Raw genomic sequence first — 22,133 nt, forward strand, 5'->3', positions numbered from 1 at the left:
AGGAGAACAGAAGCTCCATATCCACACATGCTGCAGATGGCATTTCCAGTCTACCTGAATCATTACCAGCTAGAGGCAGCGGTCATTGGGACTTGGACGCCGGCTGCAAAGTATAGAATTGTGACAACAATTCCAGTGCCATGCAGACTTTTCCTGGATGTGGACTTTTCCTGGACTCCTGCTCCTTGCGACAGCTCCAAACAGACTGAACTGGGGTTGGGTTGCATTTTTTCAGGGATTTGGACCTGGACATGTTTTCTTTGAATATATGTACCCTGATTTACTGATGTCACCCCATTAAAATAAAAATTTATTTATAAAGAAAAAAAAAAGAAACATACAGAGATAACTGATTTGCCTATGATCAGTAAGTGGCAAAACTGGGACTAAACCTAGACATTCGGCTCTTATGCAAGCCACAGAACCAGCTTATAGTGGATGGCATTTGTATTTTATAACCAAAGTTATACATTTATATAGTAATTGTTTTTCTTGAATTAAGAACCTTCTGTTGTCTAGATCAGGGGTCTCCAACCTACGGCTTGCGGGCCGCATGCAGTCCCCTGAGGCCATTTATCCAGCCAGCCCCGCGGCACTTCCAGAAGGGGCACCTCTTTCATTGGTGGTCAGTGAGAGGAGTACTGTGGCGGTGCCGCAAAATGTGATATCATTCACCTACAGTACTATTTCCGGTGACGTGGGACGCACGCGTCATGGCTCCGGAAGTGTGTCATATCACTTGTCACGGCTAGCAGTGACAAATGTGGAACCGGACATTGACCATCTCATTAGCTAAAAGCAGGCCCATAGTTCCCATTGAAATACTGTCAGTTGATTTAAATTTACCTGTTCTTTATTTTAAATATTGTATTTGTTCCCGTTTTGTTTACTTTAAAGTAAGGTATGTCCAGTGTGCATAGGGATTTGTTCATAGTTTTTTTTTGTTTGTTTGTTTGTTTGTTTGTATTTTTCTGAAGCTGGAAACAGGGAGAGACAGTCAGACAGACTCCCGTATGCACCCCCCGACCGGGATCCACCCGGCACGCCCACCAGGGGCTACGCTCTGCCCACCAGGGGGCGATGCTCTGCCCCTTCGGGGCATCGTTCTGTTGCGACCAGAGCCACTCTAGCGCCTGGGGCAGAGGCCAAGGAGCCATCCCCAGCGCCCGGGCCATCTTTGCTCCAATGGAGCCTCGGCTGGGCTGCGGGAGGGGAAGAGAGAGACAGAGAGGAAGGAGAGGGGGAGGGGTGGAGAAGCAGATGGACGTTTCTCCTGTGTGCCCTGGCCAGGAATTGAACCCGGGACTTCTGCACGCCAGGCCGACACTCTACCACTGAGCCAACTGGCCAGGGCTGTTCATAGTTTTTTTTATAGTCCGGCCCTCCAACGGTCTGAGGAACAGTGAACTGGCCCCCTGTGTAAAAAGTTTGGGGACCCCTGGTCTAGATTATGGGAGATCTGAAATACTAGTTCTCACTAAAAACTAAGAATGTAATGTCTTACTTTTTCCCCAGGCATGTTAATCCAGGTTGGGGTATAGAAAGGAGGATAGGGAAAAAAAACCACTTTGTATGATTTGTAACCTGTAACCCTAGGGCACTTTAGAGTTTTGGGTTGGCTGATTAACATGTAATCTTTTTACTTGCTTTTTATAATCTAGATGAGGTATAAGTGTCAACTTCTAGAGTTGTGTCACTTGTAGGCCAGTGTGGAAATTCAATCTGAAAACCAAATGAGTCACAAAATTTCAGTGGTTTTCTTTAACAAGAGAGCCATCAATAATTTGTATACTTTTGTGATTGTGCCATTAGTGTTTTTTTGTTTTTTTTTTAAGGGATAATAGAAATGTGCATTGGTTATCTCTTAGATGGAAAAGAATCTAATTGCTGGCAGGGGGTGGGTTGGGTAACTACTGGAAACATGGAGTGGATGACTTCATAGTATACCTTTTGAATAGTTTGAATACTTTGTTGTATGCATGTAATGACTTAAATAAGTAATCACTTTTTTGGACCTAAATTCATTGATTTCTGGTTGTTTTGTTTTTTGGGTTTTTTTTTTTGTGTGTGTGTGTGTGTGTGTGTGAGACAGAGAGGGGGACAGATAGGGATAGACCGGAAGGGAGAGAGATGAGAAGCATCAATTCTTTGTTGTGCCACCTTAGTTTATTGATTGCTTTTTCATATGTGCCTTGATGGGGGGCGGGGAGGGGGCTACAGCAGAGCGAGTGACCCCTTGATCAAGTCGGTAACCTTAGGTTCAAGCTGGTGAGCTGTGCTTAAACCATATGTGTCTGCTCTCAAGCCTGCAGCCTCAGGGTTTCGAACCTGGGTCCTCTGTGCCCCAGTCTGATGCTCTATCCTCTGCGCCACCACCTGGTCAGGCTAAATTCATTGATTTCATATTCTTATTTTATGTCAGCAAGATAAAAGTTCTTTGAAGTAAAAAAAGTTTTTATCATAGAAACTTCTAAGCATATTTCAAAATAGAGTATTCCCAGCATCAGCAATAGCAACATTTGCCCATTGAGAGGATATATGGCCGAATTTGGATATTAGTATTGTATGCTCTGAAAATAGCTGCAGATTTGGAGACTGTGTATGTCCTCTGAATTTATTAGTGATCTGTTCCACAGTTTGTAATTCAGTTTCTGTGGTAAGATAGCTCCATATACCATCAGACTCTATAATTGACTAAAAATATTTTACGGTTAGTACTTGCTTTGAAAAGAAAACCTGTTTAACGCAGTTAGGTTGCATTTTGAAAGTTTTTTTGTTTTGTTCTGTTTTTCTTTGACAGAAACAGAGAGACAGACAGATAGGGACAGACAGACCAGAAGGGAGAGAGATGAGAAGCATCAGTTCTTCCTTGCGGCTCCTTAGTTGTTGGTTGATTGCTTTCTCATATGTGCCATGACTGGGGAGCTACAGCAGAGCGAGTGACCCTTTGCTCAAGCCAGTGACCCTGGGCTCAAGCCAGTGACCCCGTGCTCAAGCTGGTGAGCTCATGATCAAGCCAGATGAGCCCGCACTCAAGCCAGCGACCTTCAAATTTCGAACCTGGGTCCTCTGCGTCTGAGTCAGATGCGTTATCCATTGCACCACCGCCTGGTCAGGCGCATTTTGAAAGTTTTGATCTATGAGAATATTACTAGACATAGTTACTGTATTTCCCATATATAAAATGCTTCCATGTATAAGACGCACCTTAATTTTGGGACCCATAATTTGAAAAAAAAAATGTATTGCATAAAGTTATTGGACTCAAGTTTTTTTATTTTTATTTTTTAGATTTTATTTATTAATTTTAGAGAGAAGAAACAGAGAGAGACATAGAGAGAGAGAGAAGGGGGAGGAGCAGAAAACATCAGTTCCCATATATGCCTTGACCTGGCAAGCCCGGGGTTTTGAACTGGCAACCTCAGCATTCCAGGTCAACACTTTTACCCACTATGCCACTGCAGCTCAGGTTGAACTCAAGTTTTATTCATCATAAAATTCATACAACTCCTCATACGCATGAAAAAGTGGGAAATGCAAGTAAAAAAGTACAACCACTATATAGGACGCACCCAGTTTTTAGACCTCAAATATTTTGGAGAAGTGCGTCTTATACATGGAGAAATACAGTATCTAGTATAAGTGTTTTATATGATCATATTTTAAGAGTGCACATAAGCCAGATTTATGGTTGATGGTGGTGACTTGTCCTTTGTGTACTTTAGGATATTCCCCTTTATCATAGAAATATATCATAGAAATATTTGGGAAGAATTTGTGTGCTCTGGGCATTCTCATTGAAAAGTATCACCAGTAAAGAAAAAAAAGTATCTTACCCTTATTTGAAGAAGTGGAAGAATATGTGACTTTTCAATAACTAATAGGAATAGTTCGCTTGAAGTTTTGCCACTTATCCTAACAACTAGGAGAAGCATTTTATTTTAGGAAGGAGCACTTTCCTGTTTAGCTGTGTAAATGGCTATCACTTAAGTATGCTTTTAAAAAATGTTTAAGCATGTGAAATTGGGAAGAGTTTGCCACCCTGTTTGGCTCAGTGGATAGAGCATTGGCCCAGCCTGCAGACATCCTGGGTTAATCCCTGGTCAGAGCACACATGAGAAGCAACGATCTGCTTCCCTTCCCCTCCTTCTCCCTTTCTCTCTTCCTCTCTTGCAGCCAGTGGCTCAGTTGGTTTGTTTATCCGCCCTGGGTGCTGAGGATGGCTTGGTTGATTTGAGCATTGTCCCCAGATGGCGGTTGCCGGTGGGTCTTATGGGTCTTGGTTGTTGTGCATGTGGGTATCTGTCTTTCTATCTCTCCTCCTCTCACTTTAAAAAAAAAAAAAAAAAGACAAAGTGATGTATACACCTCCCCTGAAACTAAATGGACAACTTGACGTGTGTAAGGCCTCCCTGAAGTCCACCCACACAGCCTTAGTATGTTTCAGGGTACCATTTATGGTTTGTTTATCTTCATTAGTTTTCAAATCAAAAGTCACTGTAAAACTAGAAGCAGGAGGAAATGGAAATTAATAATTCATAAGGTTTTATTGTAGCTAACTTTATTATAAGTTCTATATCTCACAGCTTGTATATTTGCCTTACATGGCAGCATATACTTGAGTTTGTAAAGTTGGTTAATCTTCTACTTTATTACCATGTTTGTGTTAATAGTTAGATGGTTTCATGACTCCCCGGTGTTTAGTGATTGAGTTAATGTAAAAACGCTTTACAACTGGTTGTGCCTGCAGTTATTGAGGTTTAGGAGGGAAGTAAAAGTAAAATGTAGTCTCTTAATCTTAGGTTGTATCTTGCTCAGATCCTACCCTGGTTATAATTAAGCATTATTAGCAGAAGAGTTTGACAAAAGAATTTAAATAGAAAACAGTTAACTTGGCTCAGCCAGTCCATAGAGAGTAGTGACAGTGGTGGTCTGAGGAGGTAAATTGGATATCTGGGGGATTATGGGAGAAGAAAGACCTTTTTTCCTGTGATTTGTATTTTGTTCCATCTAAATTTGTTATCTATTGGAGGAAGAAAACTAATCTGGCCCAGGCTAATAAAGCCTCAGGCAGCCTTTTAGTGGGACTTAATCTGTTATACTACAATTAGTCACCCAGAGTATTAATATTAATGACCCACTCTGGTTGAGCTCTCCTTTGAACAAGTGCCTTTTGTTCTGATACACTTTAACTGGTTTTCAAAGACCTACCATCCTTAGATCCTCCATGTGTTTTAAAAATACTTGAATATGTTCTGAGTATACACAGCAAATCTGATTTCATTATTTTCTTTGTTAAAACCTTTGAGTAACTTTCTTTACCTAAAAAATAAATTCAGGATTCTTAGTGGGGTACATTTAGCTTATCAGTCTGGTCCTTATCTTTATAACCTTAATTTATTACCATGTTCATAGTCTATACCCCCGGTATTACAAAGTATTTGTACTTCCCACAGCAGACCATACCTTCTCATCTCTGGGTTTTAGCGTTTGTTCTGTTGAGTATTCTCTTGTCTCCCATGAACACATTGCCTTGGTGTGGGTCTTTGACAAGATTTCTTACATCTTTGCTTTGGCACTTTTTGTAAAGTATTATAACTGCTTATGTCTAATGCAAAGTGAACAAGTAATTACTAAATGTTAAAGAGGATAAGAGAGGACAGTTCAAAGATCATAAACTAAGAAACATTGCTGACTTCAAATCCCTTGAAACATAATGCTAGCTCTCAGATGTAACACTTTCCTTTTTTTTTCCTTTTTTTTAAGATATTTTTTAGATATTGAGAGAAAGGGGGGTGGAGAGGAGCGGGAAGCATCAACTCATAGTATATATGTAGTTGCTTTTCGTATGGCCTTGACCAGGTAAGCCTGGGGTTTCATACCGGCGACCACAGTGTTCCAGGTTGACACGTTACCCACTGCGCCACCACAGGTCAGGTGACTCTTTCACCTTTGTAGCTATTTATTCTGCCTATTAGTTTATATGTCTCTAGTTATAGTTACAGGGTTATAACAAAACATTTGAATGCCATATTTGTTGGAAGTTGACTATCAATTGCTTCACTTGAATCATTGTAATGGAGTTTTCACTGTTGACCTTGAAGCATTAATGGTTAAATGAGGATTTGTAGTGATAATACATGAATCTCAAGTCTTTCTATTAATTTTGTTTGTTTGTTTTTCCTCTAGCTCCAGAACCTGGGTATAAACCCAGCAAACATTGGCTTTAGTACCCTGACTATGGAGTCAGACAAATTCATCTGCATTAGAGAGAAAGTAGGAGAGCAGGCTCAAGTGGTAATCATTGATATGAATGACCCAAGTAATCCAATTCGAAGACCAATTTCAGCAGACAGCGCCATCATGAATCCAGCTAGCAAAGTAATTGCACTGAAAGGTATAACAGATTGTGGATTTTTCTTAAAATTCTTTCTATGTATAATTAATTCAAATACAATATTTGGGAGCTCTCTCTTTAGTATTTTAATTAAATTTTTCTATATCTGCAGAGTTAAAGCTATTACTGAATTTGATTTGGCTATCATGATTTTTGCTTGGCATGTTTCTATAAAATGTCGTTCAATGCAGCATAGATCTTGGAAAAAATTTAAATTTTAGATGAAATGAATTTAAATTTTATACCTATAGTGTGATAAGACGGTGCTTTAAAAAGAAGAGCACCACATGCAGAAGATAAAATAAATTAGTGGTTCATATCCTGGAATAAAGTATACCTTGCTAATATTAGCACCTAAACAGTGCAGAAGTTTGTTGATTATAAACTTGCTGTTTATGCTGTGCCTTTTTTATACTTTAGTCTTGTATTTCACTTGTTACCAAGTTTTAAAAATGGCTTGAATTTACATTAATTATTAAAAGTGTATCTTCATATAGGTAGATATTAAAAACTTTGAAATCATGGGTGTTAGAGTTTATTCACACTAATTTTTTAATTGTCATAATAGGGAACTGTACAACCTTTTAAGTCCAAACAGAGAACCTCATGCTGGCTGGGAGCTATATTAATTTTTTTCCTTTGAACTTTTGATGAGAATGTAATTGACTCTTTAAAACAGAAGTCTTTAAGAGAACTTGGTGACTAACTGGCTGACTATAAAGGGCATATAACTGCTTATTTTTTCCTTGTTTTTCTTCTTGGTATAGTAGGAAAAGTTCGGGTTCCTAGTAATTTATTTTTTATACCAGACATTGTGTATTTTTTTTGTTTTGTTTTTAGTTTAGTTTTGTTTTGTTTTTAAACATTAAGGGAAGGCCAGGAGAGTGGCAGAGATGCCATCTCTGACTTTTTTATATATATATTTTATTGATTGATTTTAGAGGAGAGAAAGGGGGTTGAGGAGCAGGAAGCATCAATTCATAGTTGCTTCTTGTATGTGCCTTGACCAGACAAGTGTAGGGTTTCAAACCGGTGACCTCAGTGCTCCCGGTCAACGCTTCATCCACTGCGTCACCATAGGTCAGGCTAAGTGTCTTCGGACCATATATGTAACTTTTTTAAAGATTACTTTCACCTTATGACATAAATTCAATTATCATCTTTATATGAGGAAACTGAAGCCTTGTGCAAAATCACATAGGTGTCATCCCAATAAATTCAATAAAATTTTTTTTATTTACAAAACTAATGATTGGGGACCTAAGTCTATAGATAAAGCCAGTCAGTGCTAAATAGTTTGTAAGCGCTGCTTCCAGTCCCACCTCCAGCAGGGTGACCTTCGATAAAACAGAAATATGCAGAAAGTCTACTTTTATCATTTACAAAATGAGAGGTGTTAGGTTAGAGAATTTTCTAGTTCTTTTTAGCTCAAAAACCTGAGTAATTTCTTGATATATTTTGTGGGTGAGTTGTTAGAGGTGCTGAAATGTTTAAACAGACTTCTTTTTACATGGTTAAACTACGTATTTAGTAGTAATACTTGAGATTAAATGAGGGCAGGGAGAGGGCCAAGCCTCGTCAAACAGATGTCATCGTTAGGTATCCAAGGTTAGAGTTGATCTCATCTTGGGAGATGATCTAGCTTTCACATTCCACCTAGGGCCACGTGTTTTGTGGCAGACAGTGGTTTTGCTTCTGTTAAACAATACATATTATATTTAAGGTATTAAGCTCCCATCAGCCTCCTTAAAGAATTTAAATTCAACTGCTTAGCTACTCTCATACCTCTATTAAAAGGCCATCGTTTAAATTTTCTTGTAATTCTTTTCTATTTTTAATGTTGTTGTTATCTTATCACATTTCTTAATGCTTTCTTATGTGTGCAGATGGTGAGTTATCTTAAATTAGATTGTATTAGTTATTGTCTTGTTTTATAAAAAGAATAAAATAAAAAGATTTTCAGAGCATCGTATAATAATAGTATAGATATGTGCCCCTATGTGAACACTATGGAGGTAACTCATCCCTTGCCCTCCTCCCCAAACCTTCCTACATACATACACTCCAACCCCTTTCCTGTAAAGAAAGAAAAAAAGAATAAAAGTCTAACTAGGGGTTGGTGAAGACATAAAGGGAAAGTAAGCAATTTCCAAATAAAGCAGGTCCTCATATAACATTGTTTGGTTGTAAGGTTGATGAGATGCCATAGGAATTTAATTTGTTTATATCCGTTAACCTGTGGTAAAATTGGTTTCCTTACTTGTCATTATGCTTGAAGTCACAGAACATATCAAGGATTTACTGTACTGCTTCCCTTTGAAGCCAGTTTTAAACCCCTTGGTTTCTTTTTATAAACAGGACTATAACTCTCACAATTGTTTGAGTCTGGTTGTGGTTTACATATTGTGTGGGATGGGAATAATAATATTTGTTTTATGGAGGAAGTTTTTACACATTGTGGTAAGAAGGGTCATGGTACAAAGCTGTATGTTTTGTGTTCCGTCCCACCTCCTCTCCCATCCCTAATATTATCTTACAATTTTTGTTCTTCAAGAGCCAGATTCTCTGTGGCAGAGGAGTGGAGTTTTCCTTAGTCTCTAAGGACTAATCTGGATTAGATAACCTAGTGATAACTGTGGGCCTTGACCTGCTTTAATTTAAACCAAAACACTATTTGGACATTGATGGAGTTCAGATTACAAACACAAGCCTTTCATCTGATTCAGTGAACTCAACACCCAAGGCAGATTTCATCCTCCTTCACTAAATCATTGTTGTCTTCCTTGGATGAGCTTGAACTTTGTTCCTATTTCTAGTGTATTAACAGCACCTAAAACCATCCTCCTTTGTCTCCCTCTGGTTTGCTCTAGTACCTCTATTGCCTTTCCTGTTGTGTCTTAAACCAATTAAATGTAGCATGCACTTCTCTTACATGCTCGTGTACAAGACAGCATTGAAGTAAATCCTCTTTCAAAAAGCAGTTTCAAGATTTGGTTGGATGGGGGATGACTGCCTTTTAAAAAGTAGACATTTTCCCCATGTGTTTGTATTAGACTTGTTTTGTTCTGTGTACCTGCAACTAACTTAGTTATGTGTAAACATTCTAATTATAAATAAGATTTCAGCCTTGTTTTTCATCATTGTTAAGCAAACTATTTAGACTCATTTTTAGTTGGGATTTAGAATTCTATGCTACCTGTTTAAAATGTCTCTATAGAGGTAATACAGTTTTTGCTTCAGGTGTAGATGTAGACTGTTCGCCCAGTCTCAGCTCTATTTTCAGCGGTTGCTGCTTTGTCCATTTGACTTCTGTAGTTGGTTATTGAATAGTCTCCTGATAGAACCATTTTGTTTGGAAGTTACAAATCTTGTTACAGAGCTAGTCTAGCTAGATATTAATTTAGCCTGAAATTTGCTTTTTTAGTGATTCATAATTCTTAATTTTTGTTTTTAGCTGGGAAAACTCTTCAGATATTTAACATTGAAATGAAAAGTAAAATGAAGGCCCATACCATGACAGATGATGTCACCTTCTGGAAATGGATCTCTTTGAATACGGTTGCTCTTGTTACGGATAATGCAGTTTACCATTGGAGTATGGAAGGAGAGTCCCAGCCAGTGAAAATGTTTGATCGTCATTCTAGCCTTGCAGGTTGCCAGATTATCAATTACCGTACTGATGCAAAGCAAAAGTGGTTACTTCTGACTGGCATATCTGCACAGGTAACATTTTCCTAGTTTTTTTTTCTTTTTAATTTTAGAGGAAGGGAGGCAGAGACAGACTCCAGCTTGCGTTCTGACCGGGATCCACCTGGCAAACCCACTAGAGGGCGATGCTCTGCCCAACTGGGGCATTGCTCCATTGCAACTGGAGCCATTTTTTAGTGCCTGAGGTGGAGGCAATGGAGCCATCCTCAGTGCCCGGGGCCAATTCGCTCCAATCAAGCCATGGATACAGGAGGGGTGGAGAAGAGAGTGAGAGAGAGAGAAGCGAGACAGGGAGGGATAGAGAAGCAGATGGACGCTTCTCCTGTGTGCCCTGACCAGGAATTGAACCCGGGATACCCATGTGCCGGGCCAATGCTCTACCACTGAACTGGCAAGGACCACATTTTTCTGGTTTTTAATAAAGAAAGGTCTAGAGAATTAATGCAGTTTATTTTGAAATTAGGTCTTCTATGCTCAATCATGTTGAACCTGACTTATTTTGGAAGACCTTTTTTTTATTTTTTAAGAAATAAAGAGTGTGCTGGTTTAATGTCTTTACTAACATAGTTTCAAAGTATGTACTTCTACCAAATGTTTTTAGGGTTTATATGCACGTTGAGTAGTTAATTGAGTTCCTGTATGAATGGTGTAGAATTTATTATGAATATTTACTGCCAAATGAGTACACCTGTAAGTATATATTTTTTAAAATAGCTTAAAGAGATGGTTGTATATAAGGCACATTTTAAACATTCATGTTAAGCTTTAATAAGGTAATGTTTGGAGCTGAATTTTAAATGAGCTAGCAAATCTACATTGAGAGACTAAATAGCAATTATAAATCCTGTTAAAGAGAATAAAGCATTCTAATAATTTCACTAGTTGATGAATCTGGGAGTTATTGGTTCATTGGGTCCCCAGACTTTATTCTCTTTGATCTTTTGTAGCAAAATCGTGTGGTGGGAGCTATGCAGTTGTATTCTGTAGATAGGAAAGTGTCTCAGCCCATTGAAGGACACGCGGCTAGCTTCGCACAGTTTAAAATGGAAGGAAATGCAGAAGAATCAACATTATTTTGTTTCGCAGTACGGGGTCAAGCTGGAGGGAAGGTAAGATTTGACTGAAATTATTTTAGTGAGAATTTCTTTGTCTTTCAACTACTAACTAGTTATCTAATTTCAAAATCATCTATCTTCCTTGTTAGTTTGTTTCTAATGTTCAGATTTGTGGTGGTGACTGTTTAAATTCTGCTTTTGGTGATACTTGTCATACTTGTCTGAAATGAATAATGTTCTTTAATAACTTTTTTTATCAGCTGTTTATTATAAGATTTTATCTTGATTGCCTTTACCAAGGCTTTAATTCTGTTTTTCAGCCTTACTATGCATAGGAAGCGTTAGGGTTGCTGAAGTGTACATTTGTGTGCCTTATATCTAGGGAGTCTGATTCATAGTTGGAGCTCAACAATCTGCATTTTAAATACCGTCAGTGGTCGGCATACTCAGTCAACAAAGCCAAATATCAACAGTACAACGATTGAAATTTCTTTTGAGAGCCAGATTTTTTAAACTTGAACTATATGGGTAGGTAACATTTCTTATTGAGGTAGCGCCCACATGTGGTATTTTGTAGAAGAGCCACACTCAAGGGGCCAAAGAGCCGCATGTGGCTCGTGAGCCACTGTTTGCTGACCAGGACCATAAGTGACTAAGTAGAATGTGGCCTACAATTTGAGTAACATTGCCCTTCATCAGACCTAATTAACCTTGGTTCTACACTGAAGTCTAGAAAAATTGAAGAATTATTTTGTATGTTATGGTTGCAGGGGTCCCCAAACTTTTTACACAGGGGGCCAGTTCACTGTCCCACAGACCGTTGGAGGGCCACCACATACAGTGCTCCTCTCACTGACCACCAATGAAAGAGGTGCCCCTTCCAGAAGTGCAGCAGGGGGCCTGATAAATGGCCTCAGGGGGCCACATGCGGCCTGCGGGCCGTAGTTTGGGGACACCTGGAGAGGAAGGGAGGCAGAGACAGACTCCAGCTTGTGTTCTGACCGGGATCCACCTGGCAAACCCACTAGAGGGCGATGCTCTGCCCAACTGGGGCATTGCTCCATTGCAACTGGAGCCATTTTTTAGTGCCTGAGGTGGAGGCAATGGAGCCATCCTCAGTGCTCCTTCATTGAAAGGATAGTGGATAGTTTACAATAGCTAGGAATTTTTAGAACCAGGTGTGGAAGATAAGGAATCAGGGGAAATAGGCAGTAGCCAGGACCCAGACTGAATGCCCAGCTGCAGAAGCCAGAGAACTCCACTGTTGCTGTGACCACACTGCTGGATGACGCAGCACTCACTGCTGCAACTGGAAACTTGTCTTGACTGCTGTTCTCCATGCCAGACTAGACTCTCTAAATCTTAATATTTTTATGTGATACCTATTTAAAAATATTACAATAGCAATTGCTCAAAACATAATTCAGTCATCTATAGCCTTTCAGCAGGGAAGGAACATACGCAGAGAATTACAATTCTGTCTAAAATTTCAGAGTAAGAATCCCTGAACCGGCCCTGGCCAGTTGGCTTAGTGGTAGAATGTTGACCCAGCATGTAGATGTCCCCAGTTCAATTCCCAGTCAGGGCATACAGGAGAAGTGATCACCAGCTTCTCCATCACCTCCTGCACCTCCTCCTTTTCTCTCTCTCTTCCACTTCCACAGCCTTGGCTTGATTGATTTGAGCACATTGGCCCTGGGTGCTGAGGTTGGCTCTGTGGAGCCCGTGCCTCAGGCGCTAAAAATAGCTCAGTTGCAAGCATCAGCCCAGATGGGTCGCCAGGTGGATCCTGGTTAGGGCTCATGCAGGAGTCTATCTCCCCTCCCCTCACTTAAATTAAAAAAAAAAGAAAAAGAATCCATGAACCAAGGAATTGATCCTACCAGCCTATCTATATGACAAGGAATGAAAATACTGATACTTACTTCTGAATTGATATAATATAAACAAAGACACATGGTAGGTTTTAGAAATTAGGTATTATCTTTAAGACCTAAGTCTGCAACATGTTTTAAAAAGTCATACTATAAAAGAAACTTTAGTATCATTTTTGTAGTATCTGAAAACATGTTTATTGGTTCTTGAGCCTATTTGATTCGTTATTTTAATATGGCTAGTCATTCTGATTGTAGATGAGAACCTATAACTGTTATATGATATATTTCTTGGGAACCGAATTCTTTTTTGTTTAAGTCTATTACTGACATGACTAAGAAAAATATATAATGCTCTCTTATTGACATTATTTACTGTCTCTTGCCTGGCTGATATGCATCATCAGACATCTTTAAGCCAAAATGTTCTCATCCGGTTTATGAGGGCTGTGTAATTAGAGTGACAACTCAGCTTAGGTGCATACATTCTATCTGTGTTAGAGTGGATGCACAGGCAGAAAAGAATTTAACAATTTAAGTTAGATATCTGTTTGGAAATGTTAAATTATAATGGAAAACCATGATAAAGCACCTTTGTAGGTAATATATTATCATTTTATGCCATTAATTTAAGGTAGGTTGTGGTGTGATTGTTTCAGATATTCAATTGACTTTAAATTTTTATCTTGAAACAGTACACATTTATAGGAAGCTGCAATGACAGTGATAGTGTCCTCTACCTAGTTTCCCTCAATGGTTATATTTTACATAACTGTATATAAAAGCAACAAATTAACATTAGCAAAATCGTATAATTCTATGTCATTTTATCACAAGTAGATTCAAGATACATACTATTTCAGAGGTAGTCAACCTTTTTATACCTACTGCCCACTTTTGTATCTCTGTTAGAAGTAAAATTTTCTACCCGCCCACCAGTTCCACAGTAATGGTGATTTATAAAGTAGGGAAGTAACTTTATTTTATAAAATTTATATAGCAGAGTTACAGCAAGTTAAAGCATATAATAATAATTACTTACCAAGTACTTTGTGTCATATTTTCGCTAGGTTTGGCAGAAAAAATCTTTATAAAACAACTTACTATAGTTAAGTCTATCTTTTTTATTTATACTTTGGTTGCTATGCTACCGCCCACCATGAAAGCTGGAACACCCACTCGTGGGCAGTAGGGACCAGGTTGACTACCACTGTACTATTTTGTCACCTCAAGGATTTCCCTCATGCTACTCCTTTATAGCCACACCTACTTCCCTTCCATCTCTTACCTGAGAATCACTAAATTACTTTCCCTGTACACTGCTCACAAAAATTAGGGGATCAGGAACGTGCAGATACTCCAGTACTTTCAGCCTTTTGTACAGTGCATTTTCACCAATGAAATAAAAGTTGGTTTTGCATCTCATTTGCATAATTGAACAACTTTCTTTGACTTGTTTGCTTTTCTCCCTTCCAAGTACTAACCAGGCCTGACTCTGCTTAGCTTCCGAGATCAGATGAGTTCAGGCATGTTCAGGGTGGTATGGCCGCAGACTTGTTGTTTGTTTTTCTGATATTCTTGTTTAATAATAAAAAAAAAAATCAAATGTTTATTTTATTGCTTCATATTCATTTTGAAATACCCCCCCCCCCTTTTTTTTGTATTTTTCTGAAGTTGGAAACAGGGAGGCAGTCAGACAGACTCCCTCATGCGCCCAACCGGGATCCACCTGGCATACCCACCAGGGGACAATGCTCTGCCCATCTGGGGCGTTGCTCTGCTGTGACCAGAGCCATTCTAGCGCCTGAGGCAGAGGTCATGGAACCATCCTTAGCGCCCGGGCCAACTTTGCTCCAATGGAGCCTGTCTGCGGGAGGGGAAGAGAGAGACAGAGAGGAAGGAGAGGGGGAGGGGTGGAGAAGCAGATGGCACCTCTCCTGTGTGCCCTGGCCAGGAATCAAACCCCGGACTCCTGCACACTAGGCCAACGCTCTACCACTGAGCCAACTGGCCAGGGCCTTCCCTAATTTTTATGAGCAGTATGTATAGTTTTGTTACCCCGAGAATGCTATATAAATAGAATCATATGACATTTTGAGATTGGCTTTTTCCCCCAAACTCCTCAGCATATAATGTCCAGAAGAATTTTTTTTTTATTACTGAGGACTATTAACATACTATGGAAATATTAATGGTGAACGTTAAACCTATTGTAGAACATGTTGGTTGTTTCCAGTTTGGGGCTATAAATAAAGCTGCTGTGATAAGTACTAAAAGATCTAGGTTTATATAAGTTTTATTTTCTTTGAACAGTTACACATCATTGAAGTTGGCACACCACCTACAGGGAACCAGCCCTTTCCGAAGAAGGCAGTGGATGTTTTCTTTCCTCCAGAAGCACAAAATGACTTTCCTGTTGCAATGCAGGTATTTTAAGCAAAACAGAGGGACTTCTAAATCTCTCCTCTTAAAATTAATTCAAAAAGTGTTATTACTGATAGTTAGTATAATTTAAGTGGGGATTAAAAGAGTGCCTTTATTTTAAAATAAAGTTTACTAGTGGAACTTTATAAGGTAGTATTCTAATATATAAACTGGGTTATCCTAAATTGTTCAAAATTATTTTGTCTTTTATACATTTCATTCATATTTTTGTGTTATGTAAGTGTTTTGGATATGTTATGTTTAAATGTGCTGTAAAAATGAGGAAACTACAAATACTAGTTTTTAATTTTTCATATAGGCCTCTTGTCAAAGTTTTAGAATTTCACTATCTCCAAAATGGAATTAGACTAACTTTTCTGTTTGTGAATTCATTGTTTTACTTAAGTGTTGATTTTCTTTATACAGATCAGTGAAAAGCATGATGTAGTATTCTTGATTACTAAGTATGGTTATATCCACCTCTATGATCTTGAGACTGGTACCTGCATCTACATGAATAGGATCAGTGGAGAAACGATCTTTGTTACTGCACCTCATGAAGCCACAGCTGGAATAATTGGAGTAAACAGAAAGGGACAAGTAAGGAAACCTTGAAACTTAATTTAAGCAACAACAACAAAAAAAACACTAGCATTAGCTTTTTTTTTTTTTTTTTTTTTTTTTTTTTTTTTAAGTAAATGTTAACTTTGGGTGTCCGAAAATAATATATACCTAAAAATACAGAAGTATAGCATATAAAATCTCTCTTTAATCCTGTCTCAGAGGGAAACAGTTTGGCATATAGCCACCCAGGATTGTGCTTATGTGTCTTTATTGTCAAAAGAAGTGGCTTTTTTTCAAAGAAACATTAAGGTCACATTGGACAGACTGTATACTTTTTACAGGAGTTTTCTTCCTGTGACCTCTAAGATAGATTATCAACAAGGAAAAGAATTTTTCCTACATCTCTTATCCAGACTCTATATTGCTAAATGTTTAATGGTGGAAGGTGATATGTTACAGTAGCTATTGTGGGGTACCTGGCAAGTTACCCAGTTTGGGAAAAGACTAGCAGATCTGTATTTGTCATGATTTCCAAACCTCTTCACACCATTAACAAGGGATCCCTTTTCTGTTTTCTTAGTATTTTAATATAATTAAAATATTCTACCCTGGGGATATTTTCTTTTCTAGAAAATGGCTGGAACTTCAAAAACAATACTGTTACTGGTTTTGACTTAGTTTTCCTCCAAATTAGTATTTTTCTCACATAGGAAGCAGAAGTAACTACTAGCAGGCTTTCTTCTCCTTTGTTCTTTTAATTTCCAGGAAATGGGGTATATATAAAGAGGCAAAAATACCCTACAGAAAGAGTCTAGTTCTGCCTGTCTTTCCCCTACCTCAACTCTGCACCTGTTAGGTGCATCTGCTTTATGTTCCTACAACTTAGGTAGCTCTCCTGGAAGCACTTACCACAGTGAATTATAGTTGCTTGTTCAACTGCTTTGGTCACTGTTGTTCATTGGGAAAGGAGCTTTTCTTTGTTGAATTGTATTTCTATACCAGTTTGTGTCTGGCACAAAAACGACTTTAAAAATTCAGTAGCTTTCATTTATTTAGTTGCACGTGTCTCTCCTAGAAAAAATCAAGAATGAATTGTCTTTTGGTGAACTAGGTTAATGATAATTTAATAATCATGAAGTTGATAATTCAGAGATCTTTTTATTTCCACTACTCTATTGATGTTTTTAAGGTAATGCTTAAACTGAAAGTATCTTGAATAATTTTACTGATATATAAGGTCTACTGGAAAGTTCTGTCCGTTTCTTTCACAAGTTTCGACACGTAAGCACGTTTATTTGGCGCATATGTGCCTCTCTATTTTTATCACTTAATGTATACATACTGACGTAACAAATTAACTAAAACAGTTGATTCACATTAGTCTTATGTGTGAAGTGATAGTGTACCATGGCTACTGATAAAGTTCATTTACGCCACTGTAATTTTTACGAATTTCAACAAGGAAGAAATGCTACAGAAGCATGTCTGTCGCATCCACCATATTCCCCAGACTTAGCACCCTCCGACTATCACTTGTTTTTGTCCTTACAAAATTTTTTGAAGGGCAAAAAATTCAAAAATGAAGATGTCAAACAAGCACTGTTTCAATTTTTCACATCAGAAGATAAAACATTTTTCAAAAATGGGATATACAAATTGCCCTCACGCTGGCAAGACATCATTAATAATAATGGCAATTATATTATTTAATAAAGTTTATTGATGGTAAGGAAAATTTGTATTTTGTTTTATTCCAAAAACGGACAGAACTTTCCGGTAGACCTTATATTTGATATACATAACTCTGATTCTGGGAACTTAATTGTTTTCCTCCCCTTTCTCTGCAGTTTTCTGTGACAGCTGCTTTGAGTAAGAAGATGGGTGTTTAACTATAAGTCTAAGGGCTTTTCTCTAATCTTTGGATCATAGCCAACTATATATATAGCTGGACATATGCCCTAAAGCAACAAACTTTCAATCTCTTTCATTTCGTGGCACACATAAACTAATTCCTAAAATTCTGTGGCCCACCAAAACATATACTACATTCTTTGCCAGTCTAACAAAAAGGTGTCATTTTGATTCATCCACTCCAGACGGCTATTATTGTGTTGGCTGTTGTCATTGTTTTATTTGACAGTCAAGGGAAAAGACACTGACTAAATAAGTATTGCATGTTTTAAAAATTCTTGCAGCACATCAGTTGAAAATCACTGCCCTTAAGTCAGTGAGTGTGTGGTATCTATTGAATGAAAAATCAAACATGATTAAGATGACATTATTGCCAGTATGTAGCTTAAGTTCTGAAATTGGTAGACTGAGTGCTTTAGAAGATACAGAAACCTTCTCTGTCCCCTGTATATGTTAAGTACTGGTTGGTAGAAATCTGTTAGAACAATTAGCAGACATTTGGTCCTGTGTGCAAAGTCCACGGAGACATTTGGTCCATGCCAAAAGGTTTTTGATATTTAATCCTTGAAATGTGCCATTACCAGCTAGGCTACCAAAGAACCAAGAGTTGTAATTGGCTCTACAGTCACAACACAATTACTGGACCAGTAAAACATGATAGTATTTTTAATATGTTAATCCTGTAAACCAAAAGTTTAAAAATCCTGTAATCAAATATTATTTTAAAAACCATTATGGGCTATTATTAGTACCTAGGGACATTTTCTGAGTGTGATGTTTAGAACAGGACCTAATGTCCTGCTAGGGCTGGAACAGCCTAAAAGTAGGATGAAGATAAAATTGGATTTGGTATTTGGGAAAGACTAAGGTAGCAAGCAGTAGGAAGCTTCAGAAAGTATAGTTGGAAATGAATTTGTTCATTTTCTTTTGTTTTCCTAGGAAGTTATAAGAAATTAAGGGTGAATGTCAGGAATGCAGATGACTTGAAGGAAAATTCCTTCCTTTAAAAGGCATGTCTTTAAATATGGAGTAGAAAGACACGTGCATAATGGATAAGCTTTGGGGGTAGGGATCTGACCTCTAGAAATGAAAGAATTTTAGAGGTTAAAATTTTTTCATTTGGCCCTGGCCAGTTGGCTCAGTGGTAGAGCGTCAGCCTGGCTTGTGGAAGTCCTAGGTTTGATTCCCAGTCAGGGCACACTGGAAAAGCAACCATCTGTTTCTCTACCCCTACCCCTCTTCCCGTCTCTCTCTCTCTCTCTCTCTCTTTCTTTCTCTCTCTTGTCTCACAACCATGGCTCGAATAGTTCAAGCAAATTGGCCCCAGGCACTAAGTGAGGATGGCTCCATGAGCCTCACCACAGACACTGAAATAGCTTGGTTGCTGAGCAGTGGAACAGCAGCCCCAGATGGGCAGAGCATCACCCTGTAGGGGGCTTGCTGGGTGGATCTGGTTGGGGCACATGTGGGAATCTGTCTCTGCCTCCTGGCCTCCCTGCCTCTGACTTAATTAAAAAAATAAAATAAAATCTTCATTTTTCATTAAAAAAATAGAACTTTTAAAGTTTTTTCAAAAGGAATAATAAAACAGGCAGAATTGACTGTTATTTATCTATTTGGTTATTGAGTTTCAAATTGTATTTGATTTTTACTGATCTTGGGACAGAAATTTTTCATTTTTACTTTTTTAGTAAGTATTAAGCATTTACTTTGTGCTAAATACTGCCCAGTGCTAACAAAAGAAACAAAGGGATTTTTTTTCCTTACATAGAACAGTGACTGAGAAATAGCTAGGAAAGAAATTATAATAGTTATTTATAATAACTTGTTGGGAGTTAATATAAGTAGTTTAGAATCTGGGGTGTATAATAAGCTCTGGTGTTGAAGAGGGGAATTGTAGTGAAGGACACCCTTTCTCTGTGGCAGTTGACAGAGGTTCAGTTTTTAGGCAAGTAGGCCAGCATTCTGTGGCAGTGACTTTTTAGGAGACTGAGGTTAGGTAGCGATTCTTTGAATATAAGCAATTAGAAATTTTTTTTCTGACACTTTTTTTAGACTTTATTCAATTTTTAGAGAGGAGAGAGAGGTAGAGAGAGAGGAGGGGAGGGGCAGGAAGCATCAACTCTCTTATATGCCTTGACCAGGCAAGCCCGGGGTTTTGAACTGGCAAACTCGCAATTAGAAATTTACTGACTACAGCAAAATGGTGGGATCTTGATAACATTATACGAAGTGAAATAAGTAAATCAGAAAAAAACAGGAACTGCACTATTCCATACGTAGGTGGGACATAAAAGTGAAACTAAGAGACATTGATAAGAGTGTGGTGGTTACGGAGGGAGGGGGGAAAGGGAGAGGGAAAGGGGGAGGGGAGGGGCACAAAGAAAACTAGATAGAAGATGACAGAGGACAATCTGACTTTGGGTAATGGGTATGCAACATAATTGGAAGACAAGATAACCTGGACTTGTTATCTTTGAATATATGTATCCTGATTTATTGATGTCACCCCATTAAAAAAAAAATTATTAAAAAAAAAAAGAAATTTACTGATGCCACATATATTAAGCATCTACTGTATACCTAGCATTTTACAGTAGGACTCAGGGGTTTCTTCTCCTCACTGAATATATAATCTGGCCTGTAGGAATATAAATGTAATTAAAGAAAATTACTGAAAAATCTTTTTTTCAAATTTATTAAAATTTATTTATTTTGTGACAGACAGGAAGGGAGAGAGATTAGAAGCATCAATTCTTTGTTGCAGTACCTTAGTTGTTCGTTGATTGCTTTCTCATATGTGCCTTGACCAGGGGCTACAGCAGACTGGGTGACCCCTTGCTCAAGCCAGTGACCTTGGGCTCAAGCTGGTGAGCCTTGCTCAAACCAGATGAGCCCATGCTCAAGCTGGTGACCTCGGGGTCTCGAACCTGGGTCCTCTGCATCCTAGTCTGACGCTCTATTCACTGCGCCACCACCCTGTCAAGCAAAAAATCTTTATTAAAAACTCTAATAGAGTTAAAAAGAATCTGTAAACCATGTTGAATTGTCTTTCAGAGCTCAATTACATAGGACTAATTTTTGATTAACCATGTTAAGAATGAATGGTAGCAAAGCAAATAGAGTTTGGACACTGAAGTAGTAGGGAGTTACTTCTATTACAGAATGGCCATGTTTTAGGTACCCCCAGGTGGCTTAGAACCCCTTAGTTTTCTTTCTTCTGGCCTCTTTTTTCTCTTCATTTAATATTTCTTTATGGCAACAGAAAAGCAGCTGTCACAATTTAAATACCTTTGTGACACAGAGGTAATGAACTCTAAACAGATTTAGTATCCTTGATACCCAAACGAACACATTTCAGCTATTCATTAATCTTTAAATTGCAGGTTCTATCAGTATGTGTGGAAGAAGAAAACATAATTCCTTACATCACCAATGTCCTACAAAATCCTGATTTGGCTCTGAGAATGGCTGTACGTAACAACCTGGCTGGTGCTGAAGAACTCTTTGCCCGGAAATTTAACGCTCTTTTTGCCCAGGGAAATTACTCGGAGGCAGCAAAGGTGGCTGCTAATGCACCAAAGGTAAGTAGTTATGAAAAGTTTTCATGTTCTAATATAAATACTGTTATAAATGGAACCAGCTCTCCATAGAGAAACTAATCTTCTTTAGGATGAATTTTTCTGTAGTAGACTATGAGTTACTTCTCAATGCCTTTAGATTTGGTTGATTCTTTTTCTGTGCTGTAGCCTTTTCTTTTTCTTTTTTTTTTTAAATTTACTGATTTTAGGGGAAGAGAGAGGAAGGGGAAGTGAGAGAAGCATTGATTTGTTGTTCCACTTACTTCTGCATTTATTGGTTGATTCTTGTAGGTGCCCTGATGGGGTTTGAACCTCCAACCTTGGTGTGTTGTGATGACAGTCCAACCAACAGAGCTACCCAGCCAGGGCTGGTTAGCTTTTTAAAATTCATAATGTTAAAAGGATACATAGATCTAGCAAGCAATGATTTGCATAGTTGGAATAATATTTAGTTACTTAGTTGCTATACTGTTTGACCTCATCCGTGATAGCTACTGTTTTTTTGTTGTTATTTTCCTGTAATAAGCTTTGCTTTCCGTTTGGTCCACAGCTTGGGAGAAGGATCTAAGGTGATTAAAGAGCTGTCTAGTAGCTGCAGGGAGAGGCTCAAGCAGAAGCC

General features: G+C 38.3%; 1 protein-coding gene across 2 annotated transcripts in view; it reads left to right on the forward strand.

Annotated features, from left to right (window-relative positions):
• Positions 1-22,133, forward strand: part of CLTC (clathrin heavy chain) — an 83,547-nt gene that overhangs the window by 22,548 nt on the left and 38,866 nt on the right. For both annotated transcript variants that reach the window (XM_066363132.1, XM_066363133.1), the window contains exons 2-7: positions 6,190-6,397; positions 9,852-10,120; positions 11,053-11,214; positions 15,348-15,461; positions 15,885-16,058; positions 21,320-21,517. In XM_066363132.1, the coding sequence (XP_066219229.1) occupies positions 6,190-6,397; positions 9,852-10,120; positions 11,053-11,214; positions 15,348-15,461; positions 15,885-16,058; positions 21,320-21,517 (1,125 nt within the window). The remainder of the gene's footprint in view (positions 1-6,189; positions 6,398-9,851; positions 10,121-11,052; positions 11,215-15,347; positions 15,462-15,884; positions 16,059-21,319; positions 21,518-22,133) is intronic.

Source organism: Saccopteryx leptura, chromosome 2 (genome assembly GCF_036850995.1).
Source record: "Saccopteryx leptura isolate mSacLep1 chromosome 2, mSacLep1_pri_phased_curated, whole genome shotgun sequence".
NCBI lineage: Eukaryota > Metazoa > Chordata > Mammalia > Chiroptera > Emballonuridae > Saccopteryx > Saccopteryx leptura.